General features: G+C 47.7%; 1 protein-coding gene across 2 annotated transcripts in view; it reads right to left on the minus strand.

Annotated features, from left to right (window-relative positions):
- Nucleotides 1-15,790, minus strand: part of LOC119175350 (death-associated protein kinase 1-like) — a 180,763-nt gene extending 164,973 nt beyond the window's left edge. The window contains exons 1-2 of one of the 2 annotated variants that reach the window (XM_075889439.1): nucleotides 15,550-15,790; nucleotides 10,646-10,728 (exon numbers count right to left, since the gene is read on the minus strand). In XM_075889439.1, coding sequence (XP_075745554.1) covers nucleotides 10,646-10,728; nucleotides 15,550-15,556 — 90 coding nt within the window. In that variant the 5' untranslated portion in view covers nucleotides 15,557-15,790. Of the gene's footprint in view, nucleotides 1-4,213; nucleotides 4,919-10,645; nucleotides 10,729-15,549 lie in introns of those variants that run through there. The other variant, XM_037426387.2, reaches the window with a different exon arrangement.
- Nucleotides 15,791-16,998: the final 1,208 nt, after the last annotated feature.

A 16,998-nucleotide genomic window follows, 5' to 3' on the forward strand; every position in this document is an offset into this window, starting at 1 on the left:
CAGCGCAGGGACGCTCAACCTGCCACAGGAATGCGGCGCGCTCCGCGAGGGCAGGTGAAGGAAGGGCGTGATGAGTGGGGGACCATGTATGTGATGGAAACATTCCAAGCTCCGGCATATTCTCTGTAGGGCAGCATCAAAGTACGAGTGAAATCGGTCATGTTCTTCATTATCCTAATACCTAGTATGTTTGTGAAACCCCGCATCAGGCAGACGTCCAGCTGTACATCGTATAGCCATCCGTACAAAACAGCGGTGTCAAACTACACATGGTTGCTTTCTATCATTGCCGTGGCCGCGCCACTTGCCCGCTGAAGAAAAATTCGGTGACTGTGACCTTCAAGGGTCACGTGACTCGTCGTACTGCGCCTACTCCGCTTTTCAGGCGAGAGAGCTACCACGGCCGCTGGATGTAAAACGCACAGGCTTTTTCATCCAGCGGCCGTGGCACTACAAACTGCTCCTGGCTGCTTTCGGCGCAGCGAAATCCCTCTCGCTCTACCAATAGATGACAGTGCTCCTGCACCTGTTCGACCACTGAAACACGCCGGCTCTGAAAAGAGCACTTTCAGCGGGCCTTTGAGTGCTGCTGCTCACCCAACGGAGTTCGCCATATGAGGGAGCCGACAGATGGAAACACGAAGTGGGATAATCGTGTTGAACAGTAGAAGTGTCTCCGACAGGCTGGCCGACGTTCCGATAGGAGGACCCATTTTCGTCAAAGGCACCTTGTCATCCTTGGCGTGTTAGTTTTAAGAGGGTTAATAGTAACGTCATCGGCTAACACGCCAAGGATGACAAGATGCATTTGACGAAAATAGGTCCTCCTATCGAAACGTCGGCCAGCCTGTCTGAGGCACTTCTACTGTTCAACCTGACTATCCAACTATCTCCTGTTAAGGTATGTTGAAGGTTGATAGATATGTGGGGTTTAACGTCCCCAAACTACCATATGATTATGAGAGACGCCGAAGTGGAGGGCTCCGGAAATTTTGACCACCTGGGGTTCTTTAACGTGCGCCCAAATCTGAGCATACGGGGCTACAACATTCCCGTCTCCATCACCGAAATATTACCCATGCACACCGAAATACTATCAAAGCATACCTAGGTATTAGTATCAAAGCATACCTAGGGGATGTGCCACGTGCCACTTTCAGGGTTGAAGCTCCTTAAGCCGCGGGTCGTGCGTCTTCAATGTATGTAGTAGGTAGCCACCTCTCGTTTAGTTATCGGAATGTCCGCTAGATGGCGGAACTTGTATATAATGTAAGGAGTCATTGGACGTCATCTTCCTCATCTGTCAATAACAATCATCATTCTTCGTTCCGTTCTTCTTCATCATCGGCGCCACCTTGCTGCTGCTTGAATAAAGCGTCAGCTGAACCGTGGTATTTCAATAATAAATATATGATAAAAAGATGCGACATGGTGGCATTTGGAGTGTTCACTAGACGGACGGACAGACACATGGACAGACGCACGGATGGACACATCGACCCCACGGTTGGACGGACGGACGGATGCACGAACGGACGGGCGGAAGCATCGCCCCACTCATCATCATTCAGTACGTGGATATGCTGTTATTTTGTTGCATTATTATTTTTTTACCCTGAGCACGCAGGCTCCATGCAACGTTCGCCAAAAGCACCAATGTGTCCGCCAACGTTATCGGACGATCCTATACACGACCTGCCTCAACAGAAATGTCAAAGCACGATTATGAGCACTGCAGATAATGCGTCACCCACCGACCCTTCCCTATCGGTAGCGTGAGTGCTCATTGCATCATTTTAAACCTATTACAGCCTCTTTTACCGTAGGTATAGGTAGAAAAGCATATAGTCACTGGTTTTCCGCAACTGCTAGTTGCGTAAAACCCGTGACTATGTGAGTGAGTGATTCTTAAGGAAGAGAAAGGAAGAGAAAAGTGAGTCCCGTTATTGTCTGATTCGATGAGCGACACCGCCACAGTAGCTCACAAGGGATGGGGGTGAGGAGGGATAAAAAGGGTAGGAGTATAGGTGTAGAAAAGAGGAAGAAAAAGCGACAACAAACTGAGGGGATAGGAGAGACAGGAAAGATGGAAGCACGGTCACTGGAGTCCAAGGACGGGGCACACTTGCGAGAGCTCTTGTCGGCGTCGGTAGATGGCGTAGAGCAAGTCCAGTAAGTCAGAGCTACACTGTCGTCGAAGGTCGTCGGCGTCAGGAGGTGACGTAGGGCGAGCCCAGTCGGCCAGAGCTACGCTGGCGCCGGAGATCGCAAGCGCGCGGAGCGCGCAGGCGCACAAACGGTCGGCACGGAATCCAGCAAGCCCCGTGACAATATGCTTTTCTACTTATACCTACGTATGAACTATATACGAAGGTATGAACTATAAAACACTATAGTGGTCCATGAAGAGCAACCTCTATATGAACTAGTGTTCCATGGACAGCAACTTGCTGTCCATGGAACACTAGTTCATACGTGAGGCAGCACCAGTGTTTATAAATATTGATAGCACTAAAAATGACGCAGAACAGAAGGCCGGAGCAGCCCGAAAATGTAACATAAACTCCTTGGGATGAAAATATCTTTAAACAGAGGTTGTTTCGAGCCAACCTTTCGACAAGCGGACATGCCTTCCTCAAGGCTGAAGCACCTGCCCAGAGTGTGGCCGATCGTCCAGTGGCCGCAATGCGTTGGACTTGCCTTTCCGACGCAAATATAGAGAACAGTGACGTATTGGAATATCACGGTCTAAAGCCGGCGCTTATCGCAGGAGCAACCCAGGCGAAGCATGACACCAACCTGTTATCAACCCGGACGTTTAAAAGCGATCAGATAAGTAAGCTAGTTTACGGTGTTGACTGCGATTAGCGTGCATGAGAGTGCGGACGCCCTTCCGTTATGATGTTCACAAGGCGCAGCAAGTTAGATGATTCCATGGCAGCAAATTGTGAGTGAGGTGCACATTGATTGATTGATTGATTGATTGATATGTGGAGTTTAACGTCCCAAAGCCACCATATGATTACGAGAGACGCCGTAGTGGAGGACTCCGGAAATTTTGACCACCTGGGGTTCTTTAACGTGCACCTAAATCTGAGCACACGGGCCTACAACATTTCCGCCTCCATCGGAAATGCAGCCGCCGCAGCCGGGATTCGAACCCGCGACCTGCGGGTCAGCAGACGAGTACCTTAGCCACTAGACCACCACGGCGGGGCGAGCGAGGTGCACATTGGTACACGCCACACAACCACTTTCCTTTGAAACTTTGTCATTAACTAATTAGACAACACCATATAAACACAATATTCATGTGCGTGTTAGTGACACCACATAGTTTTTGTTGTGCTGTTGTGATTATTCTTTAGTCAATAAGGATGGATCAGTGAAGAAGTAGAGGAAAAGGATCAGCCGTCCGAAAGAACGGTTGTTCTTTTAACTTCAACAATTACATTCAATGAATGTCACGGTTTCATCCGAAGGCAGGAACGTGGTTAACGTTAGGAAGTGTAGTACGTGAGAGAAATAGGCGAAATGCCGGGAAGGCTACCTGATGCGGGTCTACGGTTAGAAGGCCGCTCTTCGGCACATCTTCATGCGCCTCTGCGTTTCATCTCTGCTGGAAACTGCGACCGTCGGCAGCTCTCACACGCTTTCACCGTCCTACAGAAAGCGCACGACGCGTGGAGCGATATGCTGTCATCCTTAGATTTTTTTTTTTACAGAACATGACGGCGGCGGCGCAAATACACCCCGAGTGAACGTATAAGTGGTATCGCGATAAATAAATGAACTCGTGTGTTTTGGATGCAGTACGTCATCTGTGATTCAGTGTATATGGAGATCTCTAAAGCCCAATCAGGTTATCGAACGAGAACAGCGTACGGGCGGAGAATCCACCTGAACGTTCCTCCACTACTTTACTTTGAAATGTGTGAATGTAAGCTGAATATGGGAGTGGAACTTCACGACCCCGGTATCTTTCGGTATGACACTTTCTGTAAGCTGACGCCCGATCCTCTTTCAGAAAATCCTGCATCCACCATTGCGTGAGATTGTGGGTTAACCCAGCTGTCAATGATGTGCTAATTGATTGTAAGTAAAGGGGAACGGGTTATTGCCAGACCGCATCAGTACTAGGCGGTAGGGCAAACAAAAGTCAGACTTCGACAGCGTAGCCCACTCGTTAGGCGGTCGATCATTGTTTACTTACCATGGTAGACACGACGACGAAGTTCGGTTGCTCGTCATAGTCGTCCGGCTCGTGTCCAAAGTACACCGGCGGGGCGTCGCACTCCGACGACGAATCATCATCCACTTCGTAACTCATTGTGAAGTGCAGCGAACGGGCGTGCTGTTAACCTCACTTATAGAATCGGCTCACAAGGGCACAGAAGTATATTCCTCGCCTTGGGGACAGCAGCGACGATCATCACAATTCGAAGCACAAAAACCATCAAAAGAAAACGGGCCACAACTATGAGTGGCAAAATTTTCACCTCACATCACCGGAGAAGATGGGTAATTCACTTGGTTCCTTGAAACAAGCACCTCAGAGGATCACCATGTGAAGTGAGCGCTGTCACGTGAATACAGAAAAGGAAAAGAGGGTAAACAAGAAGGAAACGATCACTGGTTGGTCACTGTCGGCCGTTCCAGGGTGAAACTCGCGCAGAAAGATGGTCAACTCACGACGCTACCGACCGAGGCGCGCAGTTCCGACAACACACGAGGCGCGTCCCACGGAGCAGCGGCGTACACAATGCACGCGCAGTCGGGCTGGACAACGACGGGCATCCGCTTCTGAAGCCACGCACGTGAAGAACCCGTCCATATCTCGCGCCGGCGATTCGTGAGACCGCGCTTCGTCGGCGGCGGCGGCACAGCACAGCAGCCGACTGGGCCTCGCGCGCTGTCGGCCGCAAGCGACGGCTAGAGGCGCTGGCACGCTCGAAACTTCTTGCGGAAGGGAGCACGCCGCTCTCAGAGGGGAGAGGCGAGCGCGCAGGCCGCTGGGATGGACGCCGCTCGTGTCGGCTCGCCGCTGAAACAGGTTTCGGTTTCCGGCCCCCCCTCCCGACTTCTCCCGCCAAGACTCATCTCTCAGGAAAGAAGTAACGATCTCGGCGGGTATGTGTATCACGCGTCGTCTCAACCAGCATTTCTTTTTCGCCAAAGGCGGTCCCCACTTCTTACAAGCGGCGCGTCACCGCACCGCGACGAAAAAGATGAAAAAGAAGACTTGAACAATGCTCGAGCTTCACGCGACCGCGTCGACCGACAAGTAGAAGGCGTTGTTCGTCTTGTAGAAAAACTTGTCCCGGAGGAATCTGATTCAGCAGCGCCTTCACGGCGTTGGCTTACTTACTGGGCACTGACAGCAGCCTCGCGTTTTCTGAAGTCGACTCGAACGTCCCGATGCGACGATGTTGAAAGCGAAGCCACGTTCAGACGCACCTTATCTGTAACAAGAGCTACATTGCAGGAATTTAATTGTTTATCGTGGCCGGTCGAGATAATGTCGGTTACGTGGGAGGCTGACAGAAGCGATGGCGCTATAGCCTGTGTTCCAGTCCAAAGCTGCTGTTTGCTCAAGTGCTGACCCAACCCCAAGTTAAACTCCATGCCCCGGAGTAGTCCAATTTTGCACGTGTATATATACACACGAAATACAAACGCACGCATGACTTTAAGTAAAGAGTGGTTGGACCCTCCCCTCCACCCCTAAAAAGGAATTGTGGATGTGCCCCCCTCTGGGCGAGTCGGTATATATGGTTCCATTCTGTGATGAACTGACAGCGCAAAACTAATAAAGGCTGTAGAAAGAACAGACAAGGATTTAGGTCAAGGGTTTCTCCAAATGTATCTTCTTGTTCAGTTTTTGTTAGTTTTGTGCAATTAATTCATCACAGCCCCAACTCAACAGCGTTCACAAGCACTTTACCTGAAGGTCGGGCTAACTCAATCTACCCTGTGAAAGTGGGCCGATACAGTCATTCTTTTGTGTTCAGCCTCACTCGGGAATTTCTGTGCCTGTATACCGGTGATCGCTCACACGACTGACGGTCAACTATCAAAGTGTTTAGTCAATCCGCTTTTGTTGGCTTCACGTAAACTCGTTAAAGTCGGTTCATCCCACTATCCTGCACTGGCATACGTGATTCGTTCCACCTCTCCGCCATTGCAAGGCAGTAAGGCATAAACTTCATTCGTTAAACATCCGCAACGCCAGCATGGTGACCCAAATATGCGCAGTGAAAAGAGCTGAAGAGGTGGGCGTCGTATACCGCCTGAACGTCGGCTGCGCTCGAAAAAAATCAAAATTTATTCAATAAATTTGTATATCTCTCTCTCGCTTCCTGTGTTGTGCTTTTCTTTCAACACAGAGGCGTCAGAATCAACCCCCCCCCCCCTCCTTTGTTCTTTTCAACTTCGTCTTTCCTAGCATATGATGTGTCAGTTTTTATATGCGTTAACAGCAAACACGTTCGCCCACCGTACATATCGGCGTCACAAAGTCAGCCTCGTTTATTTTTCAGAGCACCTCTGGCTCAAGAGTCTTTCGCCGACCCACCTGTCTCTACACGGAACGGTTCACTGGAGTCATCCAGACTGAGATCTCCACAACAAACCGACAAAAACGTGCACAAGAAGTCAATCTAAACGTTGACAACACTCTCGGTCGTTTACCGCGTGGTAAAATTGTTTAGACATTCACATGGATAAATTAAGCCAGCTGTGTATTGTGGTACACGTTCGATATTAGGGTATGAGGCCAAGTGATGGATTTTTTTTTTAAGCAATAAAGCCTTGCGCGAACATTCCAAACTGCAGCTCATTAAAATTTTGCATTTGTTGCAAGCACATATAACAAGTTTCCCGCTCCACAATCAACCAAAACAGATGAGATCTGATGAATAGTAAAGACATAGTAATTAAATAACCAAAAAATTATGCACTAGCACTAGGGGACTTCCGTGTAACAGGCAGAATATATTAAATCTTATGGCACGACTTCGCTGACTGAGGTTCATTGCACGCCTGGTAAGAGAATATGAACGAAATAATTGGGGGGGGGGGGCGCTTTAGCTTCCCCTTTAAGAGTTGAACGCGATAGCGATATACTGTTCCTAGTTCGCACTTGAAACACCGAGCGGAGTCGGTGTTGCTTCGTCACCTACAAGTGAAGTGCGCGTTAATTAACCCCGGCGATGGCGCGCCACACATGTCCCGAGATGTTCGCAAGCCCGGGGTGCAGTATATGCGAACAAGAACTGGCGACACTAGGACACATAGTGAGGTGTGACAGTGCAGCGATACTGGCCGGTGGTTCATGCGACGGTGCCGACGGTGATGTGTGCGGCAGGGCTGGGGAATGGAATGAAAAAGACTTTATTTGAGTCCTGCAGGACGCGCTTAACGCGTAGCGGGCGTCTCCCACGTAGGGACCGACAGGGAGTACCTGGCGGCCGCTTCGTGGGCCTGCTGGACGGCCCATTGCTGGTCGGCGAGAAGTGAGCTCCTGAGGGACCTCTCCCACTTGCTTGAGGTAGAGTCGGGAGGAGTTGTTCTACACTCTCAGAGCATGTGTTCGAGTGTCGCTGTGTGTCCACATGATGGGCATGTGTCTCATGGCGCATTAACTGGTGCCGACGACAGCACCGCCCGCCAAGAACTGCCAGGGCAGATGGAGTGGTGGATCCTCTCGGTGGACTGCCAATCTCAGAAATGGGCGATCCAGCGGCTCGAGGGGGGCCCTGGCCAGGCAGAGGAGAACGGCAACTCGTGACCCGCAAGCGCGGGAACCCAAGTATCCTCTGTCGGGTCAGGTTCCACCCTCGAGTTCTTGGCCCAGTGTTTCTAGGACTGCATAGACTAGAACATTAGAAGGGTAGACGGCGCCCTGGCGAGGCCGGCACCTACCCCACGCAGAATCCTGTGAATAAAGTCTTTTCTCTCTCTCTCTCTCTCTCTCTCTCTTGGTGTATGATATCTTTTCGAACTTGCTATGCACCCACTATACGTGGCCGTAAGGGTGCAGTAGCGTGTGTGCCTTTTGTAGTGGGTGATAGGGTTTAAACTATGAAGTCATTTATGATAATCCCATGTTATGACGCCCGATGGCAATGTACGTTTGTGCCACGCATTATTATGGCAATATTTCATGTTGTATTGTGAAGCATGTACACAGAACGCGTGTGTTTGAAAAACAATAGCTATACTTTCACTGTATCATCAAAGCAAGAGTAGTTATTTCCACTGTTTTCGGAAGCAGACTCTGTCTATAGTGAAAATCAAAAAGAGACATGGCTATGTGGCAGAACACCCGCTTGCCACGTACGCAAACGACACGGGTTTGATCCCTCATTGAGACCGAGAATTGTTTGTTTTATTTGCATATTTTTTTTCAATTTTCGGTCACGCAAAGATGATGATTTTTCACTCACAACTAACGACGCCGACGCCAGAACTTTGAAAAAAAAATATTTGAAACAGGGGCAGCGCTTACACATGATACTCAGGAGCCGGGCTAAAATTCGCAATATTTCTAGCCAGTATACCATCTTAGGCCTTACTACTGTGTGCCTTTTCTCTAGCGGCAACTCTAAAATTTTTTTTCAAGCTTGTTTTGCAGTATCGTTGACATGACGGGGCGCTTTCACGCTAGGGTGCTGATTGTTTATGAGACCCGCTTTTCCAATGGAAGGGCCAGGCTCGTTCATAATTTGCTTTAAAATATCAATGTGGTATATATACTGTTGCTTTTATTTAAATGACACACATTGTCAAAGAAAGCAGATTAGATGGTCTACGGGTTCACACACGTGTCCTTGACCGTGAACGACACATGTACCACTTTACGCTTTCACCTGGAAAGTTTATGACTTGTGTGATTAAAAAATGATGCGTTGACAGTGCTTCTAGAGCATTGCGAAATGTTCGCCCTTGATACAATTGGCAAATAGCCAACAAAAACAGTACATATAAAGCTTACTACTCTTATGATACACATCATACCAGCACTTTCAGTTTCGTTTTAATATGTGATTGGTGGTCCGACATTTTCGCTTGTATCTTTTGAAAGAAACTCTGTAGACAGAAGCTTTATGCAGGCGCGGTCGCGGTGATCTAGTGGCTAGGGCACTCGGCCGCTGACCCGCTGGTCGCGTGGTCGAATCCGGGCTGCATTTTCGATGGAGGCGAAAATGCTGTAGGCCCGTGTGTTCAGATTTGGGTGCACGTTAAAGAACCCCAGGTGGTCAAAATTTATTGAGCCCTCCACTGCGGCGTTTCTCATAATCATATGGTGGTTTTGGGATGTTAAACCCCACATATCATCAGAAGCTTTATGCAGCAAAATTATGGGCAATGGATTGCGTAACACACATATCTAAAAACTAAAAAGCAAAATTTTAAGAAAAAGTTCGCTTTTTTCGCGCTCGGCTTCATACCTTAAGAGTGAGCACGTCCGAACACTTCTGAGCTTGCGCTTCGTGCCATGAACCAAGCTCAGACGAATATATGCATTCTACATATGGAAAGGGGGGGGGGCGAAGAGGGTGCTTTACCGCAGTAACCTCCCCTTCGTCCTTCTTTCGAAACCCTCCCCATGAGGCACTTACGATCAGAACAAAGAACAAAAAAAAGTATTAGCACCCCCTCACTTCTCAACCTTTCATGCTCACGCCTATACAGACGAAAATGTATACGTAGAAGCACGTCTCTTCAATGTCTCGTTTTCTCTCAAGCCAAAAAGGAAACACCGCTACAATCGGGCCCCGCCACGGTTGTCTAGTGGCTAAGGTACTCGGCTGCTGACCCGCAGGTCGCGGGTTCAAATCCCGGCTGCGGCGGCTGCATTTCCGATGGAGGCGGAAATGTTGTAGGCCCGTGTGCTCACATTTGGGTGCACGTTAAAGAACCCCAGGTGGTCGAAATTTCCGGAGCCCCCCACTACGGCGTCTCTCATAATCATATGGTGGTTTTGGGACGTTAAACCCCACAAATCAATCAAATCAACCGCTACAATCGGGTGACAAATGAAAACGCAGAAAGTCAAAGCTCCAACAGATTTCAGCGCCGAATACGCGCCGAAAACGATCACGGCCGGATTAAAAAAAAACGCCCGCATTCTTGTGGTATTTGCAATTCTATTTTACGTCCTCCGCCAGCGGCTGAAAGCCGTTATCGTCGGTATCGGCCTTTCGGGCCGGAGGGCGATAAGGATGGAATAGCATCACGTGAGAACAATCGTCGTACTACACATATCGGCCTTGAGCGCTGAAACTCGGCTAACGCAATGCTAGATGCTGGCTGAAAATGTGATACTGGAAAGGGATTCCTCGATAGACGAAGCCATATACACATCAAACACACCTAATGGAGGTTGGAAGGGGAGGAGGATTGAGCCCGTGGTTGGCTACCTTGCCCTGAGTAAGGTTAGGGCAAGCGTGTGAGGAGAAGAGAGTACATACGTGGATCCTGAGGAGGTGCAAAGCCAGTCCCATACATTTACATAACAAGGAGGGAGAGGGGAGCCGCGACGAACCTCCCCCTCCCCCGAAAAGGAAACCCTGCGCACGCCTTTGATTGCCTATAGGATGTCTCGTGTCACTAAGAGGGACGCAGAAATAGAGTAAATCACCTCATCGTAAATTGTGTCCAGCAGGAGGTTGAAGAATCCGTCCACTTGCAAACGTGCAGGCCTGCTGAGTTCACCGCGATGCACTGAAAAACAATAGAAAAATGTTGAACACACAACTTACGAAAAACAAGAGAGAAAACGATTTGCTGCAGGCCTGCTGATATTTACTGTTACTGCTAACTGTTAAAAGACGACAGCCGAAAATTTCTTTTTCTTTCAGTTTTTTCCGACCCCTTGCTATACTCAAACCAATGCGTGGCTGTGCTATGTTTCACTCTCTTTTCATTTTCATCCTCCTCACACTAGATCACGTCACTCAACCTCACTCACTTTTCCACCTCTTGCTACACCATACTGTACATAAATATATGTTATGTTTCACTTCCTTTCCCTTCTCCCCACCGTCTTGTGTAGGCTACGGACGATGCATCTCGCTCTTCAGCTCGGCTGTAGTAAGCTACAGAGTGTTGAACGAAATAAATGACTCAGGACACAAGAACCAAGCATATAGAGTATGTATTATCAGAGTACGACCCATAAAAAAAATGTCAAGAAAAGTGTTTGTTTACCTTTAACTGTCGTGATTTATTTCCGAGAAAATTCGTATGGAACCAGAAACGATCGACTACCAAAAAGCTTTATTGATCCATAGGATGGATTGTCATCACCATCGTCATTATCGTCATAATCAGCCTATCTTTCGGGACACCGCCAGACGTGGGCCTCTCATAAATGTTTGAGATTTGCCCTGTCCCGTTCTAGCTGATTCCAATTTATATCTGCCAATTTATTGATTTCGTCATACCACCTGACCAGCTGCATTTCTGAACCCTCGGTAGTCGGCACCCATTCCGCTGCTCTAAATTACCTTTGCTCATTTGACTATACGCCTAACGCGATCTGTCCAGGTTCACTTCTCTTTCTTCTCAACAGAAGTCAACAGATAACACAGCTCGTCCTATTATGTCTTTCTATGTCCTAATGTGGCGCCTATGATTTTTTTTTCTTCGATAGCGCACTACCTGCTTTTAATATAGTTGAGTTTCTTCGGTATTCTCCGTGCGATGCCAAGTATAGAGACATCAAGCTCAGCGACTCACATCTGCGGGCCTCAGTGACGGACTGTGGGGTCGCTATGCGTTTTTAAATAAAGGTCCACTCTTCGGCGTCTCTTTTCCTTCTTTTCCTCGCCTGCCCACCTGCCGCAGTGTTAGCGTGGCTACGGACAGGGGGAGGGGTGGGGGATGCTCGTCGCTTCATCTCCTTACTATTACGTCAATATATGAAACAGACATTTGCACCCTACCCCTCTTAGATGACTAGGTGAGGAGGGGGGGGGGGGGTCCTTCCTTCGCTCATGTGGACGCCTATGATTACGCCATTCAGTTAACCTCTCTCTTTGAAGTGAGATTGTCTACCGTATGCGCAGAACCTCATCCTTAATACAATGCGAATTTCCTCTGTGTATCCAGAGCTGCAGTGATCGGCCTTTGTCGGAACAAAGGATTCTGGGTGATTGGCCGAGCCCATCCTCAGCGCAGAAGGCTTTATTTAAAAGCTTTGCTGCGCTTTTTGCGAACAACTGGCCTCAGAGACAGACTATAGTGTCTTATACTCTTTGATGTTGCCTTTCCTCTGTCACAATTTTTTTTTTGTAATTTCTCTCTCTCTTCGCAACATTTTTTAACATCTTTTATTCCCTTCACCCCTTTCCCCAGCACAGGGTAGCCAGCCGGTCTAAGAACTGCTAACCTCCCTGGTTTTCCGCTTAAACTTTCTTCTCCCTCCTCCTCCTTCCTTTGTGTAAATGTATACCCCTCTTTGTAGTCGGCCTATAGGCCGATATTCGAAAGTAGAAGCATAAATAGCCTTCAAACTGCTGCAACAGTAAACGATAGCGGCTAACTGTATTGATATTTTATGTGCGCATTGGTGTGTATGTTCTCGCCTGTGATTCGTTCATGCATCTATGTATCTTAGTAATTAGTGAGTAATTAGTGACCACTAAATAATCTGCGGGCACAATTTCGCTGCACTTACTATTCTATACATACTTCTTTAATTGAATGATCTTGATGTGGAAGTATGCATGCACATAACAAGCGCCCGTTAAGTAAAAATTCAGTAATGTATCAATTATTCGAGTCAGCACTATTCACGCACTATTTTACAAACCAGCAAGTTTCACTAATCAGCATTTTACTACCTTCGCTCACTAGGAGGTCAGTGCATTTTGCGACAAGTACACGGTTAGTATTTAGTTTGTGAATCAGCACGCCTTTTCGTCTGAGTGCGTGTTTAAACGAATGATGTTTTAATATTCTTTAAGCCTAAATGCGTTAATGCTGAAATGACGACTTCACGAATGGTCATGCAGGGATTTGGGGAGGCGCCGCCTTGGTTACACGGGATCACCTGCTTTGGCTGGCTACCCGAACCATTGCTTTCTCCTCTATCTGCCTCTGTACGGTTCACCTTGTACAACAGTTCATCACAAACACACTTTACACAGCAGACATCATGTACGATTGTGTGCTGCGCTGTCCTAAGACCTTTGCGATAGAGTTTCAGGCAAAGGCACCCATGTGTGTGTAGGCAGGGGGGACTGTATTGCAAAAAAAAAAAAAATGGAGGGGGGCTAATATGTGGTGAGCCGGTGCACAAGCTGGTATTGAAAGCTTGCAGTACACAAGCATCGCTCCGGCGTCAATACGCATCACAACTTAGCGCAGCACTTTTTCGAATATGCGTCCAAGTCACCGACGGTGGCAGAAGCAAAACCAAAGTCAAGTATGGGGAGACAGCGGGCGGCTGAGGCGCCGCCAATGGGAAAATATTAAAAGGTATAAAAGGGGTTAACCTGCCACCATATAGCTCCGCAAGACGGATACCTTTGCATAGAGCCGTGGTTACGTGAAGAATAGAAAAAAAATCGGAGCAGCACAGTCTATATAAGGGCACAATCATAGTAGGCCTGCTGCTTATAAATGTACCATGCTTGTAATCAGCCAAGCCTTTTAAGCTACACCTTTATTCTTCAATTTGAGGTTCTTACCTACTGATGTTTGAAGTTTGAAAAGCAGCACGCCGATGAAAATACGCACTATTTTCGGAAAAACACGAAATTCTACTCCCATTCCATTCCGTCAAAATTGCACTTAATTCCATTCCCATTCCATTCCTCCAAGCTTTGTCGCCATTCCATTCCCACCATTCCAATTCCGGAGTGGCAACTCTGCAACACTGCTCCAGGATAAGACTGCTCCTTCCTCCGTGTTCTAGTCCTTCTCCGGCACGCCAGCTACGCGCCGTGTGACGTCACTGCACCTTGCGCATGCGTGCCCTTCTCTACCTCGGGTGAAGTAGCTTACGCCGCAAGAGCTGTTCTCCACGGCGAACTCTCACGAGACACCAAAATGCTCGGAAAGGTATTCGAGATTACTCAACTTCAGTTAACTTCAATCGCCAAAACCGTTTCATGGTCCCATTAAGCGGTCCCGGTAAACCCAATTGTTAACCCAATCGTAAAATCAATTGTTAGGGCACATAGACACTGGTACATTACGCAACAACAAACATCACTATGTAGTAGTGAACCCATCACTCTTCGAATGTACATGGCAGACTTGATTAGAACAAACTGTGAACACTTCGTGATCAGAACAAAGAGTAAACAATTTAGAGAATGGCGCACTCTACTATGGAAGGGCTTGAAGCCGTCCGTGTATCCTAACTATGCAGCCGAAGCGTCTCCAACCATGATACCGTTCATTTCAATCCAAAACGTCCCACTTCCCTCTGCTGTTACTGTCGCATCCTTCAAGCTTGGTCCGAATTTGACTAAGCAAGACCTCGTGCCACCAGTAAAGCTAAAGCAAACCCACAAAGCTCCCAGTTTTCTAACTTGATTCATATAAAAAAGATTTAGACGACAATGTAGGTACGGTTCTTGTCCAATAAATGAGTACTGCACGAAGGGCGCTTGCTCCACGATTACGCACCCCGTTTTACAATCTCGTCACAAGGAGGGTTATACTATCCTTGCTTTTTCATATTGTCCATCATTCAGGAGCTTTATGCCCGCGTAGTTTACTCTAACCGCGTTACCCAACGGCTTTCCACCTAGCGAAGCCGATTGGGAAGGAACACCCAGGTGCCCGTCGCCCGGAACCCTGCCGCAATTGATGGAACGCACGCACTGATGCGTTTTCTTAGAGTGGCCGTGCTCAGATACTAATCATCATTACACGTACGTTCACTAGGGTAGCCCCACTAAGTTCGCGTCTGCGTACTAGTAATGCCGTTGCTGTGCTTTGCAAACAGAGAAAAGCATGGAGTGGGAAAAAACGAAAAAAAAAAAACCCATGAACATATTTTAACGACGTTGGGTGGTGGCGCCATCTGCTATCAACATCACAAGGTGATCAACCACGTGGTCTCACTTGATTGTTTGCAGAACAAAGGACCGTTTAATCAACGTTTGTTCTCGTTGACTGCAACCGCATGTCATGCTAAGACGGGTGGAATTCATGAATACACTTGAAAAAGATTTCATGTTGGTGGCCGCAGTTCGCGAGATTCTCCTTGATGCAAACAGAAATAGTAAGGATCACGCCAGCGAACCCTTTTTGGCGCCAAACATGGCAAAATTCAAACCGATACACTTAAGAATGCGCACTGCATGAAATCCGTTCTGGTCTCGCCACCGAAAGAGCGATTTTTTTTCAACAGAAACATGGAACGCGGTTTAGTGCAGCTGGTGATTGCGCCGACGCAGGTGCGCACCGAAATAACACGCCGCATACAATATCATTGTTCTTTTTTTTTTTTTGGTCATGAACAAGAAAACCGCCGCACTTCGACATCGTTAACTATTACATCTACGCAATGAAAATGGAACTTACTGTTCATATTCGGGCACGGTCGTAGAATGCGTTGGAGCTCGTACAGGTGTACAACGAACTGTCAGCTTGGTATCGCGAGGTAACGATATTGTGTCGTCATAGCGACCAACGAATAAAAACGCCCCCTTTCCCTTTCTTTTCTCCCTCTCCGAACTTATGACCCACTGCTGTCCACCTGTTTCCTGACCTCGCCATGGGAAATCGATATGACCGCCTATGGCTAAGTTCTGCGGCCTGACTGTTAGCTCAAATAAAGGACGACGCATTGAAACACACACACACACATATGAGAGATACGTGACACAAACATACGTGTCTTAATAACACATGCAAGAGTGCGCGTCAGGGATTGAGTTTGCCACCAGAGGGACGCATTTTTCAAACGGCTCGAGTTAGCACGTTGAAAAATAGACACAACCGCGTCTTAAGCGGAAGTGCCGGGCGGCGGGAAGGTTTTAATTAGAGCACGGCTCTCAGCCCGCGTCCCCGCGTTATTCGATCACGAGTCCGGAAAAGATTACGGTAATGCAAAATACTGTTGCTCGTAAAGTGCAGATGAGCAATTAACTTCCGACCGGTTTCAGTAAACAAAACATGTAACAACTATATACAGACGATTATGATACTGCCTCATACGAAACGTGAGAACAGTGTGAGGAAGACCTTGAATTGGTGACATATTGAGGCAAAGCATATGGAAGATACGTGTAAGCACGCTCAGTTACAGACTAGTTAATGTTGATTTTATTATTAATTTCCAATAACTCTTTGGTTTTTATTATTTATTGTTCTCATTTTCTTCCTTTATTTTCTGTTCTGGTGGTGCAAGCCGCATTCACAGGCGGCTTACTTTACTTCATTTATTCTTGAATTTTTTACCTGCTTCGGCGGCGAAAGTTCCAGAGTAATCCAGCTGACCTATAGCTTTGTGTTTCGTCGTTTCAAGTAATGTTCTGTGCCTGGTTGCCCGTATGGGGTGATTACCCACACAGACATATGTTCCTGCCGCTAGTTTTGGGTCGAAAGTTTCCTGCTAAACATTTCAACAATGTATTCGACAGCGCTGTTCGAAATTTCGACGTTTAGTATGCGCGTTATTTATATTAGCAGCCAAAAATACTTGCGGTCAGAACGGAAACCACCCAGTCCAACTGTTAATTGGACAGAATGGCGGGGGTGGCGTGCCGCCGTTCTGGAAGGAAGTATCATGTGTTACAGTATAGTTCTGGAACAGATACTGTGCACAACTTGAACGATTCATATCAACCTAACGAGGACCCTATAGACTCGAAGGGATGCTCCTCACACTACTTATCGCAGTAAAACCTCCACGAAACGATCACGGCTCGTGCGAATGTCAGGCTCATACAATTTTTTCTATGGATTAGCCTGCAGTGTAATGGAATACATTCTTTTTTTAACCGATCCCCCCCCCCTCTCTCTCTCTCT

Source organism: Rhipicephalus microplus, chromosome 3 (genome assembly GCF_043290135.1).
Source record: "Rhipicephalus microplus isolate Deutch F79 chromosome 3, USDA_Rmic, whole genome shotgun sequence".
Taxonomy (NCBI): Eukaryota; Metazoa; Arthropoda; class Arachnida; order Ixodida; family Ixodidae; genus Rhipicephalus; species Rhipicephalus microplus.